Source organism: Bactrocera neohumeralis, unplaced genomic scaffold (assembly GCF_024586455.1).
Source record: "Bactrocera neohumeralis isolate Rockhampton unplaced genomic scaffold, APGP_CSIRO_Bneo_wtdbg2-racon-allhic-juicebox.fasta_v2 ctg1964, whole genome shotgun sequence".
Classification (NCBI taxonomy): Eukaryota; Metazoa; Arthropoda; class Insecta; order Diptera; family Tephritidae; genus Bactrocera; species Bactrocera neohumeralis.
In genome coordinates this window covers 1-26,768 of record NW_026089915.1, presented here as the reverse complement: position 1 = coordinate 26,768, position 26,768 = coordinate 1, and the positions used below count along the sequence as shown (strand labels likewise).

The 26,768-nt window shown below is 36.9% G+C and overlaps 1 protein-coding gene across 3 annotated transcripts; it reads right to left on the bottom strand.

Moving 5' to 3' along the window:
* Positions 1-465: 465 nt before the first annotated feature.
* Positions 466-22,186, bottom strand: LOC126766651 (glutamate receptor ionotropic, kainate 1-like). 3 transcript variants are annotated; one of them, XM_050484398.1, is made up of 4 exons: positions 22,059-22,186; positions 4,019-4,171; positions 3,562-3,969; positions 466-969 (listed from the first exon to the last, which is right to left on the bottom strand). In XM_050484398.1, exons 2-4 carry the CDS (start codon positions 4,154-4,156, stop codon positions 949-951), a joined length of 567 nt encoding a protein of 188 aa, XP_050340355.1. In that variant the 5' UTR covers positions 4,157-4,171; positions 22,059-22,186; the 3' UTR covers positions 466-948. The 3 variants fall into 3 exon arrangements, with proteins under 3 accessions (XP_050340355.1, XP_050340356.1, XP_050340357.1); XM_050484399.1 differs by lacking the exon at positions 22,059-22,186 and adding an exon at positions 17,954-18,118; XM_050484400.1 differs by lacking the exon at positions 466-969 and adding an exon at positions 3,330-3,487 and having other exon boundaries at positions 22,059-22,185.
* Between the last annotated feature and the right edge of the window lie 4,582 nt (positions 22,187-26,768).

Here is a 26,768-nt window from a genome sequence, read left to right as displayed (position 1 = left end):
TTTTTCTGAATTACGCTCTCTTCTTAAATTATGTCACTATTCTTAAATTGTGTTCACCTTTGCATTAAAGATTTCTTAAAGATAGTTTGTTTCACATTAAACAGTTTCACTTTTTATATTTTTTAAAATTTTTTTACATAAGTGAATATATTAATATTGATTCTTAAAATTAATTCTTACTCTAGTAGCAGGAACATTCTCCTGGGCAGGCGGCTAACGTCTTGCGTTTCCCGTTTGCTATTTGGGCCTCTTTTTCTGCACTTCTGTTGAGTCCTAGCCCAAGCCTTCGCCGTCTATGGAGTGGTAAGTATTATCCTTGTCTTCTAATGGTAGCCGCTGAGTATTACGACAGCACAAACTTTTTAACCAAGACTTGTGGATACACCCGCGAATTGTATTGATACGATTTACTAAACGCGACTAGCGAAGGCCCCACGTTGGGCGCCAGTTAAGAAATTTTAAGTGAATTTCTTTTAAAAAAATTTTATTTAGTTCTTCTTTGTTTGATTACAGAGCTAAAACTGAAACTTAAAAATCCATTTACTTAAAAGCTAGCTAAGTTGCACTGGCCAACTGCTGACTTGATGTTGGACTTCCGCTTCACACCGAAAAATGAGCTTTTATGCTAATGAAAGCGTCTGGCTTTTGCTGTGGGAAATATTGCGCAACTAAAGATGCATTTCCGCTATGCTTTACTCATTATTGCTGATTACGTATTATTACTTTTATTTAGCAATTGTTAACATTTGCCATGTGAACATATATACAAGTATAAGTATTTCCATATCGACCTGTGTTACGTGATTTTGCAAGATTTTGTTGCAAGAGTATAAAAATGTTGAATTCTTTCAAATTCCATCAGTCGATGAACTCATTATTTAATTACTCTCAAATTTGGTATTTTCTTGCTTTATATTGAAGGCCATAAACGTATGTTCAGTTTTACTGCTATATTTTCGTTCGCGTTAGCTAAAATTATATATTATTGTATTGAGTTGATGTGGAAAACCAGAGAATCGAAACTCATTATATTAGGGTTATGACGCTTAAACTAAGATATAGACCAATAAAATATGAAAATTACTTTAACGTGTACATTGGAGCAGAGAAGGGAAAATATGCTTAGCATTAAGTTTGACAAAGCATAGGTTCACTCTAGAATATACATTATCTTGAAGTAATTTTATACTTGTATATAAATAATAATACTCATGATATAATAGGAGTATATTCGGCGTAAAACTTTTTAGAATAACGAAAATCATTATTAGTAGTATATGGGAATTTCAAATTGTGTTATGTAGCAAGTAGGAGTGGTTGTACTCCGATTTCCCTTATTTTTGCTCCACAATATACGAATATTAGAAGAACGCTACGTACCGAATTTCGTTGACATCGGTAAAGCATTTTGCAGGATATGGATATTCACCTAAATGTGCCATGTTCATCGTTCAAATTTGTCACCGGTTCCTACTACATATAGACATCTTATATCAGCTAGAGTGTAAAATTTCATGTCTATTTCGTATTTAGTTATTGATTTATAGTACTTTTAATAGTATTTAAGAAAATCGTTATTTGGGAAGTGGGTAGGGCTATAATCTGATTTCGCCTTTTTCTTCACTATCGTAAGAATGGTTCAACAGAATTGGTTTGTACGAATTTGGGTAATATGTAAAATATGATTTTAGGTGATACAAACAACCGTTAAGTTAATAGAACTATTAGACTCAGTAATAACATTGAGTAAAAAAATTATAAAGCGCATGCGGCTTCGTCTGGTCTCATATGGCTGATCATTCGGGTCAACGTTTTTGTGATGTGTTCCACCCAAACCAAATGAAAAAGTAAATAAATATATAACAAAAAAGTCTCGAACTCACATAACATGTTGAGTAACGCTTGATGCAACAATTGATTCGGCAAAAATTTTATGTACGGCCACAAATCAAAAAGGCGATTTTAATGTGCAAACAATGCACTTGAGCGCTGCTACTATGAATTGTGGACTCTATGTTAATTTCTTTCAGAAAACGGTATGTTACTCGTACTGTCTTTGTATGCTTTGCGGCAAACATCTCGAGCTATGTTCAGATCTGACTACTACGACTTTTCTCGCAGCTTTTACTCCCTTTGTCGGACGACGCGTGTTTCTTTAAAAAATTATGAGCGGTAATGGAAAAAACTTTGTCGGAGCTCAAAGAATCACGTTTGTAAAATTCATGAAATAACTCCCCAGAAATTGTAAAAAAAGTTCCACTCATAAATTCTATTATTAGGAGTTTATGACATTGCTTACGCGTATTGAACCCGTACTAAATGTACGACCTATCGCACCATTCTGGCAATAAACGTCGAATATCACAGTTATTGCACCTGAAAATTTATTCAGAGGGGTTCCACATCTCGTCATACCCGAGGCAGAAGAAGACTCACTCACTTTAATAAACCGATGAGAAAAAATCAAGATTTTTCATTATGTATTCTGTCATAAATGGAAAACTTTTTTCATGCAAATTTTATAGAAGTAAGTTTGCAAGTATCAAATGAATACATTTGATTTCACCCTTTATATTGGTTTATAATTGATGCTGAGAACAGCGGTCGTAGGAGGAATTCTCCCCGATCATTAAGAAACATTTTGAGAGGTTCCGACCGAATCACAGGACGGAATGACATGAGATTTTGTACAGCTCTTCACTTATTCCGCAGAAGGTCCTCATGGAGGCCTTTTTTGCAAAATCACCGTCGATTTTACATTCTATATATATATAAAAGAAAATCGTGTTAGTGACACAATTTATAACTCAATAACGACTGGAAATTGGTGGGGTGGTGGCTTAGAACGAAGGGACGGACATGGGCTAATTTTTATATTTTTGTTTTAAAAGTGAAGACAATAAATTTATAAGAACATTATATTTAAAATTATAAGCATTTGATCAATATTCATGAAATTTTTTTTTAATTAAAAAAAAAAAAAATAAAATTGCAAAGCTTTTGCTAGGTTAAAGTTATTTTTGTTTCCATGTGTATATGGATTATACTGATTGTTGATAATGAAGAAGGCGGTGTTTTTTTTTTTGTTTTTACATACCATATGGAACCGGTAAGGCATTTATAATATCACACCATAGGCAGATGTATCGCTAGGCATGGCAGCTACTTTGTTAGATGATGAACGACACACATATGTACATTCATAAAAAACCAAATAGAACACGTAATATTAAAAAATATAGTGGATTAGCTATGTGTACTGTCGAGAAAAAGTACAGTTAAAATTTCAGATGAGTGAATATATTATGCCAATAGTGATATGTTACCCTTGCCAACTTCCATGCAAGCGAAGCTGCGGGTATAGCCAGGTATCGCAATAAAGTAAATAGTTGGAAATGTTATACCTAGCCTTTGAAATATCCAATGAAAAGATATATAATACATATCGCCCTAGTTTTGTTTATTCAGCGTTGTTCATTCAAAACGCCTGTGAACGTCAGTATGCTTGATAAGAAATAAGCATCCATTACCATAACGCATTTTTGCGGTTCGTATGTTTACCTTTTCCATTAACTCTCGCACTATTCCGTTCCAAACTTTTGTGTCAGGGTTGAATACTCCATACATATTATCAGGTACTAATTCAATCTTATATTGAAATCCCATTTGAGTGGCAATGGCTTTTAGGAGATCAATACAAAATCCTTCAAAGCGATCATTTCCTGTTTGACTTATGCCACTTTTCACCATAACGTAAGGTTTTTCTTGGCGTGTCATGACAATTAACGTTGTATTACTTGAATAAGTGTCATAGAAAGCGGTCGAATCGGTAATGTTAACACCGAATTCAGGTTTCCAAAAACCAACTTTTTGAATTTTCTCTCGCTTTAATTTAAGCAAATCGATTTGAAATAAATTTCGACGTCCCTCAGTGAAATGTACACGGCCTGTCAATCCATTCATAGAAGCCTGCAATATAATGTTATATAATAGAACATGGAACTTTAAAGTGTTTTACCGAATTAATATAGTTATATAGCGACAGTCCATCTCTCCATGGCAATTCGTTTTTGCAAGAAATATTATGCCAACTCAATAAATCCTTCCTTTCAAGCTCCGTAAGACCAGCTGCGACGGAGTACACCGAATCGAACATTAAAGCTGATTGTGCCTTTAGCAAATCAAATAAATAGAGAAAAACATATTTCAAAATATATGTGTGTTAAATGCTTAAGCAAAGAGTTGAATTAAAGAATTAGACAAATTATGTATCCAGTATCTGAGTTATACTATAATCATCATAATGCAAATTTATCTCATAATACCATAGGGCAATTCAGAATCTGGTGCAATTGGTCTTGCATCTTTGCAATTACAAATTAGCGAGCATATTTTTGCTTTTACACTAACAAAATATACAGCGATGTATCTGCTACGCCCTTGCAAATTAGCAACACCTTAACGCCATTGTAATATTTGTAACACTGGTTTGCAAATTATCAGCTGCTGTCAAAAATAAAAACATTAGGGGGATTCTCTTGCTCTTGCAAAACCCTTGCACGGTGCAAGAATTGCAGAACTTTCCTCTTGATACAACGGCACAACAACAAACACAAGCAGAAAATTATTTGCAATGCCTGTAAAATATGTCAGACCAAAACCCATGTTTATTTTCGCGCAATGACACGTGAAAAAATAATTGAAACCCTGTGCTTGCTGTCATTTTACTTAAATACATATTTTGACGTTAAATTGTTGAGGAAGGTAAATTGTTAATAGATTTTATAATTTCTTTTTAAATTGTAAAGATTTATTGCAGTTTTTTTTTGTTAAGAATGAATGAAGGTCCGCCAATGTACATACAATAGCCATGCACAATAGTCATTTACAATAAATTGCCCGAATCAGCCGTTCATATATCCTAGACTCTGCAATGGGTGCTATCGTGCCCTTGTATTTTTCGGTATAGGATTGTTGCAATCTGCAATCTTGCAAGAAACTTGTAAACAAAGAGAAGAAATGGAGCCAACCGGTTTGAATAAAATAAGGCTAAAACGCGAAAAGCCGAATTAAAAGTGGAGCGAAAAAGAAATCCAGAGTACACTGGATTTCTTGCAGGAAGCTCCAGAAGAAAAAGTGAAATTTGTGATATGTGGCGCTTAAAAATAATTGCTTACCTTCAATGTCCATAATTTTTCAGCAGCTTCATAAAATAAAGCGTCAGTTTATTTTTCCCTAAAACCTTTTTTCGGCATATTTTCCAATTTGTGCGGAAATTTTGTTTACAAACAATGTTTTTATTCACCGATCAGCTGTGAATTAATGGTCTTTGCAAGGGTTGCACAGAAACCACAAAAAAGACGTTCATTGTTGATGGTAAATATTTGCAATTGCATAATTTTGCAAACTTAGATGCACAAGATTCTGAATTGCCCTTATATGTTTAAACCTTAATAATCCACTATTGAACAAAATACTCTATAAGTTAAGCTTTTTAGTTATTAAATAACTAAAAAAATATATTTTTTTTAGCGGAGCTGCATTGGGGCAGCGCTACCGCGTATCTTTATTTGAGTTATCAAACTGAAACTTAGCTTAACAAAATTACAATATTTATACTTAATTCTAAGCAAAATAATATTCCGTGGCGTGATTCGTTTCCACGAATCTTATTCTGCACAACAGGTAGTGCAGACGCTGACCATGCACTTTTTGGAGCATTTCGGTCACACGTGCCGGAAGAAGCCGATACTTATTAGTAACAAGTGCTGTGTTAAGTCTTCCCCTCTTAAATCGATTGTCCCCAATCGGTGTTGCTCGTAGGGTGTGCCGTTGTTATTTGTAAAAAAGGACCTTTCCGCACGTTTACTACGTCGTCTGCACTAGGATCAGGTGACAAATATACTTTTTGACGATTTTTATATAAAATGCTATTATAACGATTATAATTATGACAATTATTATTACATCAGAACTTAAGCTAATTATTGAGGAACTGTCGCTTTTATTTATCAAAAATTCAATATCGTTTTCATCATGGAGTTGTTTCACATACTATGGTTCCAGTCGTAATTCTTTATTAGCAAAATTTGTATTTTCTTTAATTTTAGTTATAACATTTGGTAATACAAAGGATTCATATACTTCCTTTTTTACATTGATATATGATCTGTTAAATACGCTTATTTCGCAACTTTAAATTTTATTAAGAAGAGTCTCTTTGTTTTATATTTTGTTTATTACAATTTTGTGTAATTTTTTATTGGAAATTTTTATATATTAGTGTGCCTGGTAGCACTTCGTTTACAGATTGCTCATTACAAATTCTGAGCTTACAAAGCTGCTTCTTCAAATTTTAATATATTTGTTAAACATTGATCCTTCTCTTTACTTAAGTTTTTCTCCAGATTATCCTTAATAGCTACATTGTACATATTATTATCTTCATCTACTAGTACATCGCATTTGTCTAAAACTAATGATTTATTGTTTATATTGGGAAGGGGTTCAATTTTGATTTGGAATAGGATGCTGTTGGAATATTGAGGTATGAGGACGGTTATAATGATCGTGTTATCCTGGAAAAGTACTGCTGTTTTTATGTGGCTATAGCTTTCGAAATCGGTAATGAGATTTAGTTCTGTAGATGTCAGTATATCTGTTGGTATTATGCCTAATTTGCTTGAAAAAATTATCTGTCCAATGTCGTCCACGTCTTTGTGTAAAAGCGATATATCGTTGTTAACCTGGTAGGTGTGTTTGCTTGAAAAAATTATCTGTCCAATGTCGTCCACGTGATTGTGTAAAAGCGATATATCGTTGTTAACCTGGTAGGTGTGTTTAATGAATTGAATGTTGTCTTCCAAAGTCTTAATCCTATTCTGCGCTGTTTCATTAAGTTCGTTTATGTAATTACTGACAATAATTTGCTGCTTAATTTATATGGTCCGTAACGTTGTTTATTTGTCCGGAAATGAGGTTGCTAAAGTATAATAAATTATTAATATTTTGTGCATCTGTTCTTTCGCTTTTATTCAATTGTGTAAGTGCGTCGCTAATTTCTTTTTCGTCGTCGCTGTCCATGGTACCTGCTCTGTATTTTAAACCTTTCCCTATGATATTAAGGAGACCTTGTTTAGATTTAAAATTTGGGTGTGAACCTTCTAGCTTCGCTTCTAATAAAATTAAATTTTTGTGAGTAGTGTCAAACTTTGTTGTCTGTCCTCGAAAGTAGTTTGCTTTAGTGTATTAATGTTGCCCGAAATGAGTGAAAGTGTTTCCTCATATTTGGTTAAGTTGATAAAATGTAGGACTTTATAATAATGGTTAATTGTCCTTACTTCTCCTGTCTTAATTGGTAGATATCCATTATTGTTTGTCAAGTCCTGAACGTAAATTTGTTGGGTTTTTGTAGTGGGTGCCAATATAATTAGGATAAGGTAAATTTGTAGGTTTTCCATTTCGAAGTTTTTCCACCTGCAAATAATTTTTTCTTCTTAACATTGTTTTATGTTGTTTTTGTGAACAATCCTGTCTGTTTTAGTTTTAACGGTGGTATTATAATTCTGCGCGACAATTTCTTTCCGAAATCTAGGTGATAACTTAATTCCTAATCTTTTATTTATCTTAACAAAAATTTCATCTCCTTCAAAATATTGTTTGGGTGGCGTTCGGTTTTTATAGTGGTAGGAAAGATCAGCCAATTGCTTTTCCTGAAGCCTTTTTATACTCTCGCAACAAAGTTGCTAAGGAGAGTATTATAGTTTTGTTCACATAACGGTTGTTTGTAAGTCCTAAAACTAAAAGAGTCAGATATGGGGTTATGTATACCAAAGTGATCAGGGTGACGAGTAGAGTTGAAATCCGGATGTCTGTCTGTCCGTCCGTCCGTCTGTTCGTCCGTCCGTCCGTGCAAGCTGTAACTTGAGTAAAAATTGAGATATCATCATGAAACTTGGTACACGTATTTCTTGGCTCCATAAGAAGGTAAAGTTCGAAGATGTCAACCAAACTCTATAGAGTCGTTTCCTTCAGGCATTCCCATATACAGTTCAAAAATGGAAGAAATCGGATATTAACCACGCCAACCTCCCATACAAAGGTTATGTTGAAAATCACTAAAAGTGCGTTAACCGACTAACAAAAACGTCAGAAACACTAAATTTTACGGAAGAAATGGCAGAAGGAAGCTGCGCCGAGGCTTTTTTTAAAAATGGAAAATGGGCGTGGCGTCGCCCACTTATGAACCAAAAACCATATCTCGGGAACTACTCAACCGATTTCAATGAAATTCGGTATGTAATATTTTCTTAACACCCTGATAACATGTACGAAATATGGGTGAAATCGGTTCACAACCACGGCTTCTTCCAATATAACGCTATTTTGAGTTCCATCTGATGCCTTCTCTGTATAATATATACATTATAAACGCATATACCGTGTGAGGCAGACGTGTTTTTTTTTGCGATCCTAAAACTTTGTAGATATCCAGTTTTTTTTGTTGTGAAAAATAGTGGTTGTTCGAGTGAAACATCCCAGATAGTGAACCACATGTGTGGATACCAAATCTAGAGGAAAAGATAAGTACACATTGATTTTTTAATAACATAAATTTTCATTTGCACTTACCTTTCCGTTTTTTGGGCAATATTTGGCAAATATAGCCTTTTTCCCTTCCAATAACGTGCATTTAATAATTTTTTGTTCTGCCGTTTTTTGTGTTGATCGATCAGCTGTTCCCCTCCTCGTGTTTTCGTTTTCCTTTTGGTTTGCAAATTGCCAACCATCGAAAACACAAATCAGCTGTTCTTTATTTTGGTTTTGGCATTGCCAACCATCTTTTTTGTTTTTAATTTTTAATTTTATTTAAGTAGTAAAGTTTGGGACAGAACATATATACCAAAGGGTGTTCCCAAACTATTCTTTCGCAGAGGATATGGCCTCTGAAAATAGTATTGGGCTAACACCGGAGAATCCTTTCCGAAGGAACTCCAAAATGATGAGAACGCCACCCAATGGTAAAAATGAGGAGTCCGCCGCTACTGGACCAAATAAGCGAGGAGATATTGCTGCCCAAGAAAGCAAATGGGGCAAGCCTGAGGAGTTTGAAAAAGATGAAACGGTTAGCATCTTTTGCAGCCTGAGTAAAAATATTGAAGATCTAGAAATGATGATGGCCGGCCAAAGGCATATTAATCAAGCTATGCGCGAATTAGTAAGCAGCATAGTGATATTACATGCCAAAACGGAAAAATTGGAAAATCAAGCGAGAAGAGTTTTGATAGGGAAACCATCGCAAGTACCCACCACTGGAAGAGATGCAAATACCCCTAAAAGAATGCGAGAGGCAACAGGCTATCAACCACCTACAAAAAAGCAAAAAAATGTAAACGAAAAGCCGCAATTGTTGTACAGTGGAGAAGCAAAATTAACCCAAGAGGAAAATACGACTAGTCTAAACACAAGTGAAAGATGGGTAGACGTTGTAAAAAAGAAGAAACCTTTGGAAAGGAAGATCAGAACAAAACCAGATGCCATAATCATAACAAAGAAGGATGGTGCGTCATATGCAGATATTCTGCGAAAAATTAAAAGCGACAGCGGGCTTGAAGTACTGGGTTCAAATGTAACCCATATTCGTAAAACGCTAAAAGGAGATTTACTTATTGAACTAAAAAATCGAGCAGAGACGAAAGCCGAATCTTTCCAAAGCGCCCTGGAGGGGGTGGTTGGCGAAATGGCTAAGATTCAACCAAAGACCCACAACGTCACGATTACGTGAAAAGATCTCGATGAAATTACAACTCCTGAAGAAATCTGCGCAGCACTAAAAAGGGAGTGCGGAATCGAAAATCTGGAGATATCGAGTGTGAAAAGTCTGCGAAAAACGCGTAGTGGCACGCAAATAGCACTTGTATGCTTGCGTGCTCAAGATGCCAAGGCCGCACTTAAAATAGGGAAAATAAAGATTGGGTGGTCGATCTGTCGGCTTCGAGAATATTCGCCTGTTCCCAGATGCTATAAGTGTTTCCACCTGGGTCACATGGCGCGAAATTGCTGCAGCTCGACAGACAGATCGTCCCATTGTACACGCTGTGGAACCGCGGGACATTTAGCGAAGGTATGCACAAACGTCCCGAGCTGCATGCTCTGCAAAGGGGAGCACTCAGTATTGAGCACGACTTGCCCAAAGTATCTCGAGATGATGAAGTCTCTAAGTAAATGAGTGGCTTTGTTTTGTAAGTAAATGAGGATACTACAGTTAAACCTTAACCATTGTGCAGCGGCCCAGGATCTGCTAGAACAGACAGTCATAGAAGAGAACATTGATGTCGCCATACTAAGTGAACAATACTCCCAGCGTCCGGAAAGCACATGGATTGCAGACAAATCTGGCAAAGCAGCAATATGGTCCTGCAAAGGTCAACCTTTTAAGACCTGCTCCAGAGAAGCTTATAACTGCTTCACATGGGCCAATATATATGGAATATATTTTGTAAGTTGCTATGCTCGTCCCAGCGCAGCAATCACCGAATTCGAAAATTTCCTTTTAAGACTTTCATTAGAAACCAGAGGCAAAACACCGATTATAATAGCGGGTGATTTTAATGCCTGGTCAACTGCATGGGGCAGCAGATGCACAAACCATCGAGGGCGGCTAATTCAAGAATACCTGAGTCAAACGCACCTAACAATAGTGAACACCGGAACACAAAATACGTACCAAAAAGAGAATAAAGGTTCTATTATTGACATTATGTTTGCGAATGTTTCGCTTAGTAGGCACATTAAGTGGGCGGTGTCAAACATGTACACAAACAGCGATCATATGGCAATTATGGCACAAATCTCGTACTCCCGAGAGCCCGAACTTCTTAGCAGAAACACTTTCCGAAAGCGAAGCTGGAAGCAACAGGAGTTCGACCCAGACTTGTTTGAGCTAGTCTGGAGTGCATCAAAAGTATCAGGTGACGACGCCGCCCACTTGGTATCGACAGTGCGAAATAAACTGGTCGCAGCATGTGATGCGTAGAATATCACATCGCAATAAGCGGCGGCCTGTGTATTGGTGGAATGAGGAAATTTCCACGCTGACAAAGCTTTGTCACTCAGCCAGACGGCGTCTACAGCGTAACCGGAGTGAAACAAACCAAAACCGCCTTAGAGATGAATATAAAAGCTACAAGAAGCTCCTAAAGTCGGCAATTACCCGGAGCAAAAAATCATGTTTTGAGAAGCTATGTGAGGAAGCAAACATTGACCCATGGGGAACTGCTTACAAAATCTGTATGTCGAGATTTAAAAATAAGCAGCAGCAACCTAAAGATGCCTCTTTTATGGGAAAAGTCGTCGAAACATTGTTCCCGAGACACGACCAGATTTCCCATGCTAAGCGACGAAACGAAGCTGCAGTTTCACCCCCGTTTGTCACGGAAGATGAGCTATTGGCCATAGCTAAGAAAATCAAAAACACCAAAGCGCCTGGGTTGGATGGGATACCCAACAGGGCCCTGAAGGAAGCTATAAGCTCAAAGCCTCAACTATTCGCTAAAATGTACAACGCGTGCATAAAGGAAGAGATGTTTCCCGAGGCGTGGAAAATACAGCGATTGGTTCTGCTCCCAAAACCAAAGAAACCACCTGAAGAACCCTCATCGTACCGACCACTGTGTATGCTCGACACAATGGGTAAAGTGTACGAAAATATAATAAGAAACCGCTTTGAGTTAGCAATCCAGAAAGCCGGCGGACTATCAGAGAGACAATACGGCTTTATAAAAAAGAGATCCACGATTGACGCACTACGAGAAGTCGTTGATACTGCGAAATGTGCAGTAAGTGGCAAAAGATGGAAAGGTGGCACAAAAAAGTACTGCGCGCTGATTACCCTGGATGTCAAGAATGCATTCAACTCGGCAAAATGGGCACACATAATCAAAGCCCTGGATGAAATACGCGCCCCTGAATACCTCATAAACATTATATTGAGCTATTTTAAAAACAGAAGGCTGCTTTTTGATACAGACGAAGGTACCAAGAGTTACTCTATATCGAGTGGAGTACCTCAAGGGTCAGGGTTAGGCCCACTATTATGGAACCTCATGTATGACGGGGTGCTAAAAAGACAGCAACCAACAGACGTGAAGCTAATAGCGTATGCGGACGATCTCATGGTGGTAGCAGTGGCCAAACAATTAGCCCACCTAAGAAACAAATGCAATGAGTGCTTAAATGGTCTACGGCATTGGTTCTCTTCTATGAGTCTGGAACTGGCGGAGCAAAAAACTGAAGTTTTGCTCATAAGCACCAGGAAGGTAGAAGAACAAATAGAGGTCACCATAGGGGAGTGCGAGATAACCTCGCAGCCGCAGCTGAAGTATCTGGGAGTAATATTAGATTCTAAATTAAAATTTAAAGAACACCTGGAGTATTCCTCCAGTAAAGCAAACAAAATTTACAATGCTCTATCGAGAATGATGACCAATACAGGCTGTGAGCGTTCCAGCCGGCGATTCTTACTAGCGAAAGCAATGAGCTCCGTAATACTGTACGTAGCACCAGTATGGATACAGGCAATGGATATAAAAGCGTATGCTAAACAAATAATTGCCGTGCATAGGCTTTCTGCAATTCGAGTAATAAGTGCTTTCCGGACAATATCAACCGACGCTGCTGAAGTATTAGCCAGCATGCCGCCCATTGACATCCAGGGAGATGAACTCGAGCGTTTATATCATCTATCAGCGCCTAAAACAGTATCGGCAAAGACAGAGGAGAGGAACAAAAGCATTAAATTGTGGCAGGAGCGGTGGAATTCCTCATCTAAAGCGCGTTGGAACCACCGACTGATACCGGACATCCACTCGTGGATAGACAGACGACATGGAGACCTAGACTTTTATCTGACTCGAATACTTAGTGGACATGGGTGCTTTAGAAGCTACCTTTTCAGATTCCACAATGACATTAGTCCGAACTGTCCGACATGTACGGAGCATATAGAAGACTCTGAGCATGTACTATTTTATTGCCCTCGATTTTCAAATACAAGGGAAAAACTAAAAACCACACTCGGTGGTGGTTTTACGGTCGATAATTTTACGAAACTCATGTGTCAGTCGACTGATAATTGGAAAGCTGTCAGCGAAGCGTCAGCATCCATAATGACAAAACTGAAACTTTTTGAACAAATTAGGCGTCCGTCAGTCCGCACAATAGAGGAGACTTAAATGTCCTGTCCCTCCCACGAAGTAATATACTTAATCGGTGGTTCCGTGGGAGAGCCATGAGTTGGGAGTAGGTTAGGTTTAGCGGATTAAAGTTCCGCACTCCGGTTTTCGATGCTTCCCCCTACTATACATACATAAGGAACCAATGATGATGGCGGAATAAAACTTTACACAAATACGGTATTTGAAAAATATGTAAATGACGGATAATGAAATCTCGATTATCACTTTATTGTGCGAGAGTATAAAATGTTCGGTGCCACCCGAACTTAGCCCTTCCTTACTTGTTTTCGTTTCTTTTCTTTCCTCTTCTATTAGCCTGTGGTCGCTACTGACCCGTCTTCCGAAGAAGATTTTAATGGGTTTTTTCCCGTTGTTGAATGAATATTGTAGTTATATTTTTTGGTTGATTGTTCCAAAAGTTCGAAATATTTTGGTGCCAAATTCGTTCTCTATCATAAAGTTGATGGACGCTGAGTTAAAGGATCTTTCATTATCTATTACCAATGTTTAAGGTACAAGGAAGAAGAGAAGGTCCCTTAAAGGTTGTCTGATATCCTCTGTTGCCTTTGATTTAATGGGTTTTGCGATAGCATACATTTTATGAGAATTTGTCCATTGCTGTCAGAACTAGCTTTTTGCCTATCAATAACATATCTACGTGGATTATTTGTCCAGGGAAATTAGGTATGGGTGTGGTTTGTAGCTGCGGCTTTGATGGGTGGCGATCGTACTTGTTCTCTTTACAAGTAACGCATTTTTTTATTATCTTATTTATTTTATTCGCCATACTTGAAAAATATAATTTTTCTAAAATTTGTATCTTATTCTCCTTGCAATTTCTATGCGCTCTCTTATGTTCATTTAAAATAATATTTTCTTGCTCTTCCTCTTTTGTTGTGTCTTCCACTTGGAACTGCGAAAACCTAATGTTATATTTGTCAAAGTGAAGGGGTAAATTTCTTGTTTCTTGCTCATAATGTCCTCCGTTTTGATGCAGTTTATTACGGACGGATTTAAATATCTTCTTAAAATAGAAATCAAATTTTGTTCGCAGTAATCAGGTTCGGTTACTATATGACGGTGGTAGGTGGGAAACATGATTAAAAATATTTGAATTTTAAATGCGTTAATTGGTGCTTCAACGCAGTATATTAAATTGTGGGATGAGCTATCTTCCGAATTTGTCGCTATTGATAGCGTATGCAAATCTGATTCTTGGTGTGGAATTCTTGATAGTGCGTCGGCCACGACGTTTGTTCTACCTGGTTTATAGTGCATTTCACAACTGTATTCTTCTAGTATTGCTTTCCAGCGTTTCATCTTGCTATTAGCATTCTTGTTGATTAAAGCATAAGTTAATAGTTGGCGCTCGGTGAATATTTTTACTCTGGTCGATCCATACAGATAATTACGAAATGAATTCATTGCCCAAATGATGGCTAACATTTCTTTTTCGTTTCGGCAGAGTGCTCTTCTGCTTTGCTTAATGTCCTAGATAAAAATGCTATTGGTCTATCTGACTGAGACAATACTGCGCCTATGGCGAAGTTGGACGCATCTGTGGTCAGCTCAAATTCTTTCCTGTAATCCGGATACGTGAGGATGATATCCTCTGAGGTGAGGAAATTTTTTATTTTCATGAAAGCTTTTATCACTTCTCTATTCAAATTTATTTTTATGTGAGTAGATTTATTCTTTGACGTACGACCGTCTTCCCCTCTTAAAAGAGATGTTAGAGGTTTAGCGCAATCTCTTATAAAACGCCGGTAGTACCCTGACATGCCGAGGAAGCTGCGAAGTTGTTTTAAATTTTGTGGTTGTGAAAAGTTTGAAATGGCTTCAAATTTTTTTGGGTTGGTTCTTGTGCCAACCGGTGTGATTACATATCCTAAGAATTTTAGTTCTTTTTTGAAGAATTTACATTTTCCTAAGTGCACTTTCATATTAGCGTTTTCTAATGTTTTAAACACTTTATATATGTATATGTTCGAAGTGTTCCTCTTCTCTTTTGCTAAAAACAATTATATCATCGATATGCTTCTTCTTCTTCTTAATTGGCGTAGACACCGCTTACACGATTATAGCCGAGTTAACAACAGCGCGCCAGTCGTTTCTTCCTTTCGCTACATGGCGCCAATTGGATATTCCAAGCGAAGTCAGGTCCTTCTCCACTTGGTCCTTCCAACGGAGTGGAGGTCTTCCTCTTCCTCTGCTTCCGGCGGCGGGTATTGCGTGAAATACTTTCAGATCCGGAGTGTTTTCATCCATCCGGACAACATGACCTAGCCAGCGTAGCCGCTGTCTTTTTAATTCGCTGAAGTATGTCGATGTCGTCGTATATCTCGTACAGCTCATCGTTCCATCGAATGCGATATTCGCCGTGGCCAACGCGCAAAGGATCATAAATCTTTCGCAGAATTTTTCTCTCGAAAACTCGTAACGTCGACTCATCGGTTGTTGTCATCGCCCAAGCCTCTGCACCATACAGCAGGACGGGAATTATGAGCGACTTATAGAGTTTCATCGATGTCATCATCGATATAAACGTAGCAACATTTCCCTATGTGTTCTCTTAATATATCATCTAATGCGCGTTGAAAAATAGATGGCGCATTTTTTAGGCCAAATGGTAGTCGAGTAAATTCGTATTTCCCATTGTTGATAGAGAAAGCAGTTTTTTCAATATCAGATTTTTTTAGTGGAATCTGGTGAAAACCACTTTTAAGGTCGAGAACTGAGAAGAAATTGCTATTACCTAGTACCACGCTGGGGAGTTGTACGGTGATCTAGATGGTCTAATTATACCATCGCTTAAAAGCTTTTCTACCTGAGATTCCACTTCCTGTTTCAATGCTGCAGGATATGGATAGAATTTTGTATAAACAGGGGAATCGGATGTTGTCCGAATTTGTCCGACAACTTTTGTTGTATAGGTTAGCTTTTTGTCAGGTTCAGAAAAAAGCTTTAGGTATTTATTTACGATGTTTTCCATCGTGTTCATTTGATTTTCTGAGAGGTTTCCCTCATCTACATTAATTGCGTTCACTCGCTGTGAGGGGAGCTGTTTGAGGTGAACTTTAAAGCCGTTACTTAAGGTCATGTAAGTTTCGCCAGTGTATATAATGGCTTTAAATTCCCGAAGGGTATCATTCCCTAGAATACCGCCAAATGTTTTGAGAAGTAGCATTAGATAGAATTTAAGTTTATCTTTAAAGTTAAAAAGTTGAACATAAGTATGTTTTCTGATTTCTAAATTTCCCGCAATATATTTTGCAAAAAAGGGATTGTCGTTTTGGATTCTTTTTTTTGCCAGCTCTGGCTTAACATAATTTTTACTGGAACCTGTATCCACTAAAAATTTCAAAATTCTGCCGCTCTCCGCCATTACTTCGAAGAAGGGGAGCGAAGAGCTAATTATTCTAAAAATGGATATCGCTTTTTTCACCAAATTTTCCGTCTTCCTGTGAAGCTGTGTCAATGTGAAATGTTCGTTGCTGTTTCCTTCGCTGTTGATTAGGAAATTGTTGTGGCCTATTGCCAAAGTGCCCACTTTCTTGGAGTCTGTTTATATAGTTAACGCGGCGAGAGTGTATGCTCGGGTCGACGTCCATGGGCTCTGGACGTGGCGGCGGTTTCGGAGGTCTTGAGGAGTTATTATCGTAGTGAAAATTGTTATATTGTTGTTGCCTTGGTTGCCATGTTGTCCGCTGTGGTTGGGGTAAATGCGCTAGCTGGGGGTAAAATTGGTGCCTTTGTGGCTGTGGAAAATTCCTTCTTGGAGGGGTGGAGGCTGTACTAGTCTTCCATTGTACGCATGGTTCATACGAAACTTTTGGTTCTGTAGTTTTAAACAGAGAGGAAGAACTTGCGGCAGGTCTGCCGGCTCTCATATTCCAAATAGTCTAGGTAGATCCACGTTAGCCCTCTTATAAAAGTATCTAATGTTTTTTTCTCTATATGCTTGTGTCAGCATGCGAAGAGATTCGTTGCCCATATCGAGACAACCTAATTTATTTAGTATCAATGAAAGGTGGCTATACACCTGTTGATAAAAATCTGAATATGTTCTATTTCCTTGGACCAATGTGGTCATTTGATATTCTAATGTTGACAAGTCGCGTTTGTCACCGTAGTGCATAATTAGACATTTCGAAACTGATTGCCAATCAAATGGCGTATAGTATGCTTCCAATGCCGCATTGGCATTGCCTATTATTTTGTTCCGTATTACGCTTAAAATTCTATAATTCTTCGGTGTCCCCTTTTGAGGTTCATGTATAGCTAAAACCCGATCTAAGATTTTTTTCCATGAGTTGAATTCTCCTGGATTGCCGGAGTATTCCTTTAGACATTTTACGATGTCACGTATCCTATCCAATTCGCCTAAGTTGTTCCTATGTTCTATGTCTATTGTTTGGTCCATAATGTCGGTTGCAATTGCATTTGGGTGTAATGCCGCATGTACCACTTGCGGTCCCTGTGTCTTTACTATATCTGAAGCTATACTAGCTATGAGCCTGGACAGGTCGTCCATGCTCAATTGTGTATTTTTGGATGTCTGAGGGGTATTAGGTGCCGAATTGGGGGGAAGGATTGGAGGGCGGATTAAATTATTGGTGTTCGCCTTTGTATATTTTTAATATTCTTAGTATATATAATAATATATTGATATTCTTAATATAATATCTAAGTAGTTTCTAAAGGCTGCTTCCACTTACAGGATTGTTGGGGATTCTGTTGTCGCTGCTACCACCGATAGTATTCCTTTTAGTTGCCGGGCCCGATATCTCTACTTACTGAGCTGCAATTCGCCTATTAAATATCTGCCTCGATTTTTTTCCCTGCCTGCAATATGCGTTGATTTTTGCTTCCACGAAATTTGTTGCAATAAATTTAATTTACTCTTTGGCGTATTTTGTTGCACACACACATGTATATTTTCATTAATATTTAATTCACGCACACCGCTTGCTGCCTTCAACCGTGATTAATTGCTCGCTTTTTATTTATATTTTTATTGTTATTGTATTTTATTAATTTGTGTTCTGTATTATTTTTGTAGTTTGTTAATTAATTTTGTTTGTTTTATTAAAACTGAAATGATTTGTATCCCTGAACTTGCGTGTATTTTACGCTTAGCAGGTTGCAAGTCGCCACACTCTTCAATTTGTTATTCTAAGTTTTTTTCCTTAACTGTTTGCAGATTTAGTTTTTTAAGCAGTCTTTCGATATTAGGTTTGTATTATTGCTTTGTTCGTTCTTGTATTATTGCTTTGTTCGTTCTTTCACTTGTGCACTCTTTTCTTTAGTTGTTTGGTATTTGTTACACATGTCTTTGTTTTTTTTTTTTTTTTTTTTTTGCTTTAAATTTTATTCATAATATCTCCGCGTTTTTTAGCGGAGCTGCATTGGGGCAGCGTTACCGCGTATCTTTATTTGAGTTTTCAAACTGAAACTTAGCTTAACAAAATTACAATATTTACACTTAATTCTAAGCAAAATAATATTCCGTGGCGTGATTCGTTTCCACGAATCTTATTCTGCACAACAGGTAGTGCACACGCTAACCATGCACTTTCTGGTGCATTTCGGTCACACGTGCCGGAAGTTGTAAGCCGATACTTATTAGTAACAAGTGCTGTGTTACCTTATATGAATGAATAAACAAGAGGTTATAGAAAAAATATGCGAAATTCACTTAGCTCTTTTTACAATAATTAGTGTCCAAAACTTGACTAGTAGTATTTAGTTTATTCCGTTTTTTAGGATCAAATAAAACCTCGCAACTGTAACGTCCTTATTTTAATTAAACGAAGTCTATTAAATGAACGCCTTCTACTTTTGCATCAAATTGAATGTTTAATTTAGCATAATTAAAATAATCCGATTTAGATCGTTTTGTTTGATGATTTGTTGCGATTTTGAAAGTAATTTCTTAATATCACTCTCATATAAACCATCCTTAATATCTTCAGAAATGAATTGATTTTGCTGAGATTCAGCAAGGATTTGCAGATGGCAATTAGGTCGTAAGGTTAATTTGTGATAACTCGCGTGACACCTATACATTGAGGTTCATTAAAATTGTTGCAAACGAAACCGAAAACGAAAACGAATCGAAGACAAATTTTTTGGTGAAATTGAAGTCAATTACCGACTCGATAAAATATTCAATGGCTCATAAATCATTGAAACCTCGAGAAGTAATAACCGAAAATATTTGTCGAAATCTATCAGTTTGTGAGGAAGTTAGGGGAATTACAGAAAAGAAAATATGGAATTTGTAAGTATTGACGTAATAAGTGATGAGGACGCACTAAATTAAGAAACAAAATACACTAACAAAAGTAAAGTTTGAGTAGTTTTGAACATTATAAAATTGAACCCAAGCATAGACAAATGATTTTTGCAAAGAACACCAGCCGGAAGAGATTAACCCTTCAGCCAAAACAACTTTAAGTTCATTCAAATTGAAAGTCAGTTATACCTTCACTCAATATTATTTATATAAGCCTTAAACTTTTGTTAGTTAATTTTAATGAATTTGGAAAGACTATTTCTTAATACATATCATCTTATCTCATTCATACCTGATTTTCAGTTCTGTCGTAGTTGTTTTATTAGTACAATGTTATATAGTACGTTGAAAATAATATAAGGGGGGGCGGCCTGCTTCAGAGGCTTAAAAAAATCGCATATGTTTCAGGATTTTTTTTGGGAGCGAGAGAAATTGATTCAAGTGAAATTTCTAGGGTTTATAGTTACATATTTAAACATCATCTGAAAAATTTTTGGATACGAAATCTTTGATATTCTGCCTTTGGGAAGCAATTGCCCGATACATCTCGCATTAACACTTGTTGCACGGCGGACAGGATGCAGGTCGCAATTTCTAACTAAACTTCTAGATTCAAAGAGATTCATATTTGTTAATAACCTTTCTTCTAGTTAAACTAAGAAAATTCCAAAAAAAGTGTAAAATTCTACAATTTTTTTTTAATTAAAAAATTGGTTTTTGACCAAAAAATTTTTACTTTATGTTCAAACTTGACTTTTCTTAATTTAAATTGAAGATAATTTAATGCCAAACGTAATGAACTTTGCCCCCAATTCCATACGACGTTTAGTTTTTTTTTCTATCCTGCCCGCCAATTAAGAAAAATCGTAGAAATGAAAAACCGAGAAATCGCACGTCGAAGTTTTCGCTTTCTGCCCCAGCGGTCATATATCTACTAAATGCTCGGTCACTATTTACCTTCTAGCTTCGACAATATTTCGAAAAGTCCTAAGTATTTTTCATAACGTTCAGACTCGAGAATTAATTGTGGTTATAATAAAAATGTTTATCTATTGCCGGAGCGATTATCTTTACATGAGTTCCATCAACTGCTATGCGTACACATGCAGCAAGTTTTTTTTCGGAGAATGGAAACCTTGCCTTTCGTCATTTACAACTAATTTTCACACTTCCATAAAAAGTAAATATAATGGAAATACAATTTGATTTACATTGCGACTCACCTATAGCTATGTATTTTCAACACAATTTTAAACTACTCCTTATCTTTCTGTCTCTACGTTGCAAATTCATATTTATGTACAGTTGTCCTAATCGAAATCACGAAATACATTATTTACAGAATCAAAACATAAAGCATAGACAAATTTTTTTTTAAATCGTCAAGGTTGTCGACAAAACAATTTTACTGTCTCCTAAAGTCAAAAAACGTTCCGTTAAAACCGTTTTAAGCTTAATAATATGTACTTAATCTTCCGTCATCATTACCTTTGTTATACTCTCGCAACAAGTTGCTAAGGAGAGTATTATAGTTTTGTTCACATAACGGTTGTTTGTAAGTCCTAAAACTAAAAGAGTCAGATATGGGGTTATATATACCAAAACGATCAGGGTGACGAGTAGAGTTGAAATCTGGATGTCTGTCTGTCCGTCCGTCCGTCTGTCCGTCCGTCCGTCCGTGCAAGCTGTAACTTGAGTAAAAATTGAGATATCATGATGAAACTTGGTACACGTATTTCTTGGCTCCATAAGAAGGTTAAGTTCGAAGATGGGCAAAATCGGCCCCTGTCACGCCCACAAAATGGCGAAAACCGAAAACCTATAAAGTGTCATAACTAAGCCATAAATAAAGATATTAAAATGAAATTTGGCACAAAGGATCGCATTAGGGAGGGGCATATTTGGGCGTAATTTTTTTGGAAAAGTGGGCGTGGCCCCGCCCCCTACTAAGTTTTTGTACATATCTCGGAAACTACTATAGCTATGTCAACCAACCTCTACAGAGTCGTTTCCTTCAGGCATTTCCATATACAGTTGAAAAATGGAAGGATCATCTATTCCAAATGTATTACGTATACAATACTGAATTACTATGAATTTTCGAAATTAATTTTAATTACATATATAATATAAAAATGGTAAATATTTTACATAATAAAAAAAAATCTATAATTTATTCAATTATTATCTAATTCACTTTATTAATATATTTCTTAAAATATTTGATTTTAGATTTATAAAGTCACTTGACGCAATAAGTGCCAAAATGATTTGCATAACAATTTTTTTGTTTGAATTATTCAATTAATTCAAATATTATGACAGAAAATAGCAAAAAAGAAAAAAAAAACAACAAACACATGCGGGAGCTGTAGCACATGAAAATTTGCATTAGCTCTGTTGTGCTACCGCTCCCAATTTTTTGCTACCGCTACGGCAGAGCATAGCGCAGAATTTAATTTTCTGCTCCCGCTCCAGCTATAGTTTTTTACCTAACAAAACTCGGAGCAGAGTAGAGCACTTACTTTACATTGTTATGCTGAGGCTATGCTGTGGCTCCCGGCAAAGTTAGAGCGGTAGCAAGAGTAAGATGAAATGCTACGAGAGTAGCGTAGTTTTTCAAACGCTGCCCATCACCTGCGCCAACTACCGTAGGATAAGCCTCCTCAACATCGCATGTAGTCAAATATTGATATAAACACCCTACAAAAAATAATACAAAGTACGATCCAAAGTAAACAGGACTTTAAAAAAAAACAGAACAAATGGTTTTTCGGCAAAATCAATTTATTTTATTCAAAATAGTCTCCTTCTGCTTCAATACAGCTTTTTGCATGGTCCAAAAGCATGTCGAACAAGTGTTTTAGCTCGTTGGCCGGTATGGTCGCCAGTATGCCGGTGCAAGCCTTTTGAATGGCCTCTACGTCTGCATAATGCTTTCCTTTCAGGGGCAAATGCATTTTTCTGAAAAAGGAAGTAGTCGCACGGTGCCATCAGGTGAATACAGGGAGTGGTTTATCTTTAAAATGTGATTTTTGGTCAAAGAATCGGTCACAAGCGTCCTTCGAATGTTGGATTCTGAGCAATTTTTGGTCGTCAGTCAATTTTTGCGGAACAAACCATGCACACACCTTTCGTAAGCCCTAATGTTAGGTCAAAATGCGATAAATCGATATTTTGGAGATGTTCAATTCCATTTCCATGAATTTCAGTGATGATTTCGGCTGATTTTTGATGAATTCACGCACAGTTTCGATGGAATTTCCGATGATCACGGATTTTGATTGACCCACATGTTGATCGTCATTTATGTTCTGACGACCACTTTGAAAACGTTGAAACCACTCGAGCACTCTGGTACAGGATAGGCAATCATCGCCATAAACTTGTTTCAATAATTGAAATGTTTCGGTAAATGTTTTAGTAATTTTAAACAAAATTTAATGTTGGCTCTTTGTTCGAAGCTCATTTTGCACCGATGACACAATCATACTGACACTTAAAAAACACAATAACTTTACTTCCAATTGATGAAATGTCGTAAAATTCTCACTGGAAAATCGAAAAAGATAGCAGACATATAAATAAAAGGTCTGTCGCAAAAGAAACAGAACTTTTTAAATATAACTGTTTCTGGCGGCGCCACCTATTGGTGGGTATATGAAAAAAAAGTTCGATCTCTCCTTGACATTTCGTAAAAAATTTAAGACAATTGGATAACTGCAATCGATGTTATCGATCAAAAAGTGATAGCAGCTTTTGGTCATCGATCGTAAAATGCATACAAATGCATATAAAGACAATGCTGACTTGTTTTTACGATTCCGAGGGTATTGTACACCGAGAGCTCTTCTCACCTGGCCAAACGATTAATGTTGTGTTTTACCTTGGTGTTATGAAGCGTCTTTTGTCACGCATTCGTCGTGCTCGACCACAATACCGTGAGGCCTGTTGCGATAATGCGACGTGTCATCGGTCGACGCTTGTCACTGATTTTTTGACAAAAACCTCCATATTAACCATTAATCACTCACCCTACTCACCTGATCTGGCACCCTGTGATTTTTACCTATTTGGAAAACTTCATTTGCCCATGAGAGGACACTGGTTTCAGGACATTTCAGCTATCAAGAGCATTCCAAAAATTGACCTTAAACACTCATATAAAATGCTAATTGACCAGGCTAAACGCTGTATCGAAGCACACGGAAACTACTTTGAATAAAAAAGTATAACTTTTGAAAAATATTATATTTTTTTTGTTTTTTTTAACTGCAGTTCTGTTTCTTTTGCGACAGACCTTGTAGATGGCGCCACCAGAGGGCGCTAGTTTCAAAAAGTCCTGTTTACTTTGGAACGCATCTTGTAAATAAACAATATTCATTTAAATATAAACATCAAATATGAACTCTATCTTGAAATGAATCGAGATTGACTACACATTTCTACTGACCAATCAATAATTCTGGAATGCACGCAAATATATACATTCTAGCTTTTACCACCGACTTCGTCCGCATAAGTTTTTTCGTTTTCTCCCGGCTGTAAGTCCCCCTGACACAATGTCCCACTATAGTGTTCCGGTTCTCAACTTCACATCAAAATTTCTTCAAAAGCAACCTAAGCACATAATGGGTAGCTCCGAATGTTTCCTTAATAAATATAAAAAGTAAATAATGTAAATCCGTTTAAAATACTACTAACTACCTACCAACCCCCGATGTTAGACAGTGTGACATCCACAACATCGTCTGCGTAGGAAGTACTAGCTTAACGTAAGTAGTATAATAATGTAGGAAGCTAAAAATAAGAGGCCTTATTATGGTAGTACATTTTTGTAAACTATGTTCTTTACTTTTCCCTCTCTGGCCAACACATGGAGATTCCGTGGACTTGAAACACGTGAGCAAGCCACGTATAATTGTCCGTGAGAAAAACAACTCTTTTTCTAAATTAATGCCGCTACTTTAATGCTTGCCTGACCTTAATTTATCGTCTTAGTGAATGCGATTTTCAGCGGAAACTGTAATCTCTTAAACTGGAATGGCAAATCTGCCGGAATTATGGGTATATGGGGGATTAAAACATTCTCTCCTTTTGCCATTCCAGTCATAATAGTTGCTTTTACAAGATTGCGACCGAGGTGTGTTACTTGCAACCGTGTGCCATTACACAGTCTTGGTGCATCTAAATTCCATCAAAGGACAGAACGCCTATTTTCAGCCTCAGTTTGTGTGAAATTTCTTTCCCGACAGTTCAAAAAATTAAAAAAATTTAAGGGGGGATGATGTTCTTGGGTTTAAAATTTCCCCCCTGTCTACAGAGAAAAAATCAACAATATTTACCCCCACCCCGGGGAAATAATTGTCGTTTATTTTGTCCCCCCCATTCATTTTGTTTTTCCCAAAATTTTTTTACATAACCATTTTTTCTATTCCTTTATATTAGTTAGCAGTTTACCATAGACGGGAAATTATTTAGATCATCTGGATTAACCCAAAATTGCAGAATTCACGATCCAATGTAAACATGATTACCATCCTTTTTCCATACAATCTTTCAATTTTTAAAAAGAAAAAGGGACCATAATTTTCCAGATTGTACATCATTGGTTGTTGATTCTCTCTTTTGTAGACAGATTTAAAAGTTTTTGTTTATCCATAACGTTGACGGAAAAAAGATTTATTTCAACTTCTGGGGGTGCCGGGGGATAACCCAAGCCGCCCAAAATCGCCCGGAAAAAATAAAAAACCCGCCATGATATTTGGAATTCTGATGTTTTTTTAAAATCCGATTTTTTCACTTCTTTTTATGGGACATATACTTGTTTAAACCCCAAATTTTTTCATTCTGCAACATACGGCCCGCTTCCCCGTTTTACTTATATTACAAAAACCGTCATTTTTCTTTTTTTGAGTTGGTCAATGGCAGGTTTTCACCGAATTTCCGTCCGACCATCATTGAGCAGAGTGGCGGTTTTTCCGGAAGGCAACATCTTTTCCCTTTGGGGGTTTAAAACCTTTTAAAAGAAAGGTATTTCCCGTGCCTCCAGGGGCATGAAAAAACAAACCCTTTCCCCTTTTTCGATTTTTTTTTCCCAAAATTGTCAAAAACTAACCTTTGTTCTGGGGTTCAAAAGGAACAGACTCTTTTAAATTTGTTGGAAACAGTACCGGGGAATCGTTCCCGTATTAAAACGCTTCCCGATTTTGGGTTTTCTGTTTGTTCCACATTGTTTCCATAATCTGATAAATCCTTTCCAGAGAAAATTTTAACCTGGCCTTCAATTTTTGTCAGACCCTCATTGTAAATTAAATCACTGTATGTGACATTGGGGTTTGCTCTTATGTCCTGTGCAATAAATCGTTCGTCATATCATTTTTGTATTTATCCTACAATTGTTGAGATTTGAAAAGACCACATGTCGCTACTAATACAGCAAATAGCTCTCTCATCTTGCCTGCTGAGGCTATATTGAGCAGCTTCTTCCAGTGTCCACATCCCAATGGTTATCATTCTCCAGTAATCCTCTTGCCTCCACATGCCTCTCAAAATGTAGAATAATCTTGTGTGTTGTATTTTTTTAGATCATTGAAAGAGGTAGGTCCGCGCACATGGGGGTGCAAAGGGTTTACAAAAATATTATGTTTTCTTTTGAAAATGTATAAACTCGTCCAAAATCTCCCGATTTTTACCCCCCAAAAAACCTGAACAGAAATATTCTGCCGTTTCCCAGGTTTTCCTACTTGGGATCCAAAAAGGGTTTAAAACCCCCTTTTTCTAAAGAAGAAATTTTGCCCAAAATCATTTCGATCAAAAACAAAAAAAAAGTTAGAAGGTTTTTGGGAATTAAAACCGTTCGTGAAATTAAAAACAATTAAAAAAAAGTTTTTCAAATTTTCCCCAAAGCACGCTGAGATTTTCACGGTGGACGCTTTTGTGCAACGGAAATTTAACAAAGCCACACCTGGGGGTTGCCGCCGGGAAAGATTTCATGATAGGTTTTTTCATCTTTTTGGGGGTTCGAAAAAATCAATATTTCTTTTAAAGAAAGACTTTATCATTCCCTTTTTTCCAATATTTTAATGGGGAGGATGGGGGGCCCTGTGGGAAAACCAAAAAAAGGTTTTTCAATTCCCCTTTTGGGGGTTAAAATTTTAAATGAAACCACGGGCTTCTTTGGCCCTTTTGCCCGGGGAAATGTTTTAAAGGTTTACTTTTGGAACAACAATTTT

Excerpts from the sequence above, each read along its gene's own strand:
- LOC126766651 (XM_050484398.1), bottom strand. The coding sequence starts at position 4,156 with ATGTTCGATTCGGTGTACTCCGTCGCAGCTGGTCTTACGGAGCTTGAA. Across the intron at positions 3,970-4,018 it reads TATATAACTATATTAATTCG|GCTTCTATGAATGGATTGAC; the intron begins GTAAAACACTTT and ends ATTATATTGCAG. Across the intron at positions 970-3,561 it reads TGCGAGAGTTAATGGAAAAG|CTAACGCGAACGAAAATATA; the intron begins GTAAACATACGA and ends ATATAATTTTAG.